At 50.9% G+C, this 4,871-nt stretch overlaps 1 protein-coding gene across 1 annotated transcript in view; it reads left to right on the top strand.

The window, feature by feature from the left end:
- The window catches only part of LOC104499882 (lysine-specific demethylase 3A), a 6,438-nt gene extending 2,168 nt beyond the window's left edge, over positions 1–4,270 (top strand). Inside the window, exons 4-8 of the mRNA XM_010143447.1 lie at positions 541–660; positions 749–888; positions 2,334–2,510; positions 2,589–2,723; positions 3,535–4,270. Of these exons, the coding sequence (XP_010141749.1) occupies positions 541–660; positions 749–888; positions 2,334–2,510; positions 2,589–2,723; positions 3,535–3,615 (653 nt within the window). The 3' untranslated portion in view covers positions 3,616–4,270. The remainder of the gene's footprint in view (positions 1–540; positions 661–748; positions 889–2,333; positions 2,511–2,588; positions 2,724–3,534) is intronic.
- The last annotated feature ends 601 nt before the right edge of the window (positions 4,271–4,871 follow it).

Below are 4,871 nucleotides of genomic sequence, written 5' to 3'. Positions count from 1 at the left end.
CCCAGCCACTCTTCCCTATCCCCGGCCACGTGTATTTGTTTGGCCGCTTCTGGCTGTGTCACTTCTGTTACTTTTCCTTTTGGGCTGCATCGTTCGGATTTTAATCTCTTGAGCGGTTCTTTCCGTGGCTGTCCCTGCTGTCACTCAAAAGGCATTTAAAGCAAAGGGTGACCGTGGCTGGTGAATACCACAGCAGCTGCCTCTCAGTGTGAGGAGGAGCCTGATCCGAGCACGCTTTATTCTAAACGGCTACAGAAGCCCTCTTCTAGCAGGACTTCAGCGTGACCGGTACCTGCCACACAGGCTGGGTACAGCCAGGGATCGAGGTGTCGGCACAGTGTGTGCGCTGTGCACTGACCTCCTGGGGAGACACCACCGGGTGGGGCAAGGGCCCGCATGTCAAGTACACAGCTGAGCTGGGATCCATCGCTGGTAGACGGGAAAGTGCTCTGGTCTCTCCAGACAGTGCTGCTGAGTGAGGTTTCTGTTTGTCTTACTAATGTACCTGACGGGTTTGGTTTGGTTTGGTTTTTTTTTTAGGCTTAATAACCCCAGAGGATAGGAAATACGGCACCACAAACCTCCACTTAGACGTGTCCGATGCAGCTAACGTCATGGTTTATGTGGGCATCCCCAAAGGCCAGGCCGATCAGGAAGAAGGTAGAGTCTTCCTTGTGTTCTGGGGGGGTTGTTTCTGTGGTTGGAGGGAAAGTCCTTTAGAGTAACCACTGGTGCTTGCCCTCGACAGAAGTGCTGAAGACCATACAGGACGGCGATGCTGATGAGCTGACAATTAAGCGCTTTACCGAAAGCCGAGAAAAGCCTGGAGCGCTGTGGCACATCTATGCTGCCAAAGATACGGAGAAGATCCGGGAATTCCTGAAGAAGGTAAGCTGGGGTGTATCCCCAAAGCGCATCTTCCATCTGCACAGCCTTGCAGACACGTAGCCCTGGATGACTCCTTCCTGTCGCCCTGGTTCTTGACACAGCTGTGCTCGAGTTGTGCCCGAGACAAAGCTCCTCGTGGGCCATGCGGCTCCGAGGACAGCGAGCTGAAGCTTGAGGTGACCCTGTATGTAGGCACGCTGCCTTTGCCCACACTTGCTATAGCACCAGTACTGACCTTACGCAGCGAACAGAAAAATAGCTGCTTTGGGTTGAACCAAACCCCCCTTGGGACTGAGGCCTTCTTACAAGCGCGTACCCGAGATGCTCTGGGGAAGTGCCAGGGCAGTATCCGGTACTGACGTTCTTCCTTGTTCTCTCCCTTTTCCTGCCTGGCTTTTCGCATACCTTTATGTGGCTTGGATCAAGGGAAAAGCATGAGGTGTTCTGTGGGATGTTTTCACAGGAGTTAAAGGTTTAGCACAGATGTGATACTACAGCCAAAAGGGCTTGTTCCAGGATTTAAATTCACCACACACAGTCTAGAGTTCTAGCTTGTCTTAATTCTGGAACTTCTTCGGTGCTCTAGAAGTGGAAAGAACTATTATGTTGATGTTGAAAAGGCTAAATGGGATGATGTGAACAGCTGTTGGCCTTGTCAGGCTGACTGGGTCCTGGGCGGGAGCTCAGAGGGAAAGGGGCTACAGCAGATTCATGTGGCATGAACAAAGAACAAGTCTGACACTAGTAAACCATGACACTGAACTGGTGAGTGGTGGCATTTTGAGTTGGGACATCAGTGTCTCACACCTTTTCTTAGTCCCTTGTAGCCCACTTGCCTGCAGACAGGAAGCTTCCAGCAGCTTTCCTGGAGCAGAACTGAGCTGTTTATCTCCTCCCAGAGGAGCTGCTGGGCTCCCATCCTGGGTGTAAAGGATCGCCCCAGCAAAGCGCATCTATCTGGGAACTTTCTGCAGAACTTCCCTCTTCTGAAGTGCTTGTGGTGCCTCCCAGCCTCGCTACCTCCTGGAGATCCCGTTTATAACCTCTGTTCTGGCCAATGAGCATGCTGGCTAGGGCAGACACCCACTGAATTCCACACCCAGTAGTTCCTTCCAGTTACGGGCTGTAGTAGTGTAGGAGTATTGATCCCACATATGACAGGGGTTCCCACTGAACATGAGTTGTGTGACCTTTCTGCTGCTTCTCACTGTAAATCGGGTTTGCTCACGTTTCCTACACCCACCTTTACAACGCATCTCGGAACCAGGAGGGACCGAGACTGGTGCAGCCTTGACAAAGCAAGAACCCAAACCCTGCGCTGGGTACCTCCTGCGCCTGAACACATGGTGCAGGGCGCTCTGTGCACATGGGGAGAACCACAGGCACACCCGAGCGATCCGGTCGGGCTGGTGTACGCTAATGCCTGCCCTCTTGTGACTTTGCAGGTTGCAGAAGAACAAGGTCAAGAAAACCCTGTAGATCACGATCCCATTCATGATCAGAGTTGGTACTTGGACCGATCGCTAAGAAAACGCCTTCACCAAGAGTATGGAGTTCAAGGCTGGGCCATTGTACAGTTTCTAGGAGATGTAGTTTTCATCCCAGCAGGAGCTCCACACCAGGCAAGGACGGGGGACGCTTACAGCCTGACCACGGGCAGACCTCTGAGCGCACGGCTAACGCTTGTTTGTTCTCTCCAGGTTCATAATTTGTACAGTTGTATTAAAGTTGCAGAAGACTTTGTATCCCCAGAGCATGTCAAACATTGCTTCTGGCTCACTCAGGAATTTAGATATCTGTCGCATACGCATACGAACCATGAAGACAAATTGCAGGTAACGTACTGATGCTCAAGGCGAACGCTGCTCCTTAACCCTTAAAAAAAACCCCAAAATCCAAGAAACGACCCTCACCCAACCATATGGGGGGTGTGTCCACACAACCTGTGTTGCTATTGTATTCAAATCAAAGAACCATGGAATGGTTTGGGTTGGAAGGGACCTCAATGTTCCATCCCCCTGCCACAGGCAGGGACACCTTCCACTGGACCAGGCTGCTCCAAGCCCTGTCCAGCCTGGCCTTGGACACTGCCAGGGATGGGGCATCCACAGCTGCTCTGGGTGACCTGGGCCAGGGTCTCTCCACCCTCACAGGGAAGAACTTCTTCCTTACGCCTCATCTAAATCCACCCTCTTGCAGTTTAAAGCCATCACCCCTTGTCCTATTGCTGTGTGCCCTTGTAAGCAGCCCCTCCCCAGCTTTCCTGTAGCCCCTTTGAGCCATGGTAAGGTCAGCTTCCATGGATCGGATCTTGAAGAGGAGTTTCAGAGGTTTTTGAATGGTTGCCGTTTTCAGTAGCAGTGGGGAAGGCTTCTGAGGCTTCTCCTGAGATTCTTTTGAAACGCTTGTTTCTTGCATTTCATTTTCCCCCTGACTGAACTCCCAGCGCTCTCCTCAGGCTACAGGGTCTCCCTTTACATCCCCTCAGAACCTGAACCTCACTTTCACAAGTTACTCACGCGAGGGTCGTGCAGATGAGCATGTCTAAACTGGGAGGAACTGCACGGGGCCTGGGAAGTGGGAAGCTGTGCCAGAGGCTTGCAGCTGGACCCTCACCACGCTAAAGGCTGTGTCTCCTCCTCCTAGGTGAAGAATGTGATATACCACGCTGTGAAAGATGCGGTGGGGATCCTGAGGGCGAACGAATCCAGCCTTAGCAGACCGTGAAGCAGGAAGCCTTAACCACACACTATGAAACAGAAGCGCTGGCAGCTGTTTTAACTCCTCAGTCAGGACCTCTGTGGACTCTGAGACTCTCCGAATGTTACCTCATCTTCCTCTCTCAGTACCCGGGGATGGGGTACTACGTTCTGTGTATCTTCCAATGTTTACAAACCCGAGATGTATATGGAGTGATGCGTACGGACTGTGGCATACTGTGAATGCTCAGCTGCAACAGAACTGTAGAGGGAGTCGCTCTCCGGACTGTACAAAATACCTCCTGTAGAACCGTCGGGAACGAGTCCAAACTACTCGCTTGAAACATATTATTCAAGACATTGTAAAGCTCCGATTTTTAAAGCGTATTTTGGGGTGGGAGGAAGGACGGAGTCACCCAGTTTAACCGATTTACATAAAAATACAAATGCGGTTCTGGAATTTCACATTAACATAGAACTAGCATTTAAAGTAGCTTTAAGCTATTGTATAGTAACATAGAGATGGGAGTGAACCATCTTTAGGTAAATGTATTTAAATTTCTAAATGTTAAAAGAAACTTTTAATCAAATGTCTTCTGTTTGAAACTGTTCTTTAATTTGAACCGATGTTTGATTCTCTGGTTTTTAACACTGAATGGTCTACATAAAATTCTTCTATTTCAGAGACTGCTCCTTGCCTGCCTTCTTCAGCTCTCTGACGTGTCGTTAACTTGCTGCGGTGCTTGGAAAGGCCAAGGACAAGCCTGTCTCGTACGCTGCTTGTGCTGTGCTTTCCAGTATGGGAGGGCTCAGGGTGTTCACGTGGTGACAGATCTTTCTTTGGTTGACCAGTGCCAGCCCTGCAGTCTGGATCCAATGAGGTCTACAGGTTGTTTCACAACTGCTTAAAGACTGAAACCACCACCACACAACACACAGAGATGTTGTGAGTGGAGTCTGACGAGATAAGCTGAGACAAAATGAACATTCCTGGTCCCTTTTCTGAACTTGAGGGAACAAATGGACAAACTCTCTGCCAATCCCCCTCCCTGAAATGCTTCACATGCTACCACTGACCAGCAGTAACTGTCCGGAGTCTCCCGGGTGACAGGGGAGCAGGGACTTGCAGGGAGTGTCTCTTGATTGACTGAGCTCCTAAAAGGTTTCTCTGCTGTGACCCGCTCCATCTGCTTCCTTCCTGGCCCAGCGGAGCCGAAAGCAGCTCACGCAGCCAGCCAACAGCGCAGAGGGAGCTGAGGGGGGGCTGCTCCCCGCCCACATACA

The sequence above is a fragment of the Buceros rhinoceros genome, unplaced genomic scaffold, assembly GCF_000710305.1.
Source record: "Buceros rhinoceros silvestris isolate BGI_N320 unplaced genomic scaffold, ASM71030v1 scaffold34659, whole genome shotgun sequence".
Taxonomy (NCBI): domain Eukaryota; kingdom Metazoa; phylum Chordata; class Aves; order Bucerotiformes; family Bucerotidae; genus Buceros; species Buceros rhinoceros.
This window is presented reverse-complemented; position numbering and strand designations above follow the sequence as displayed.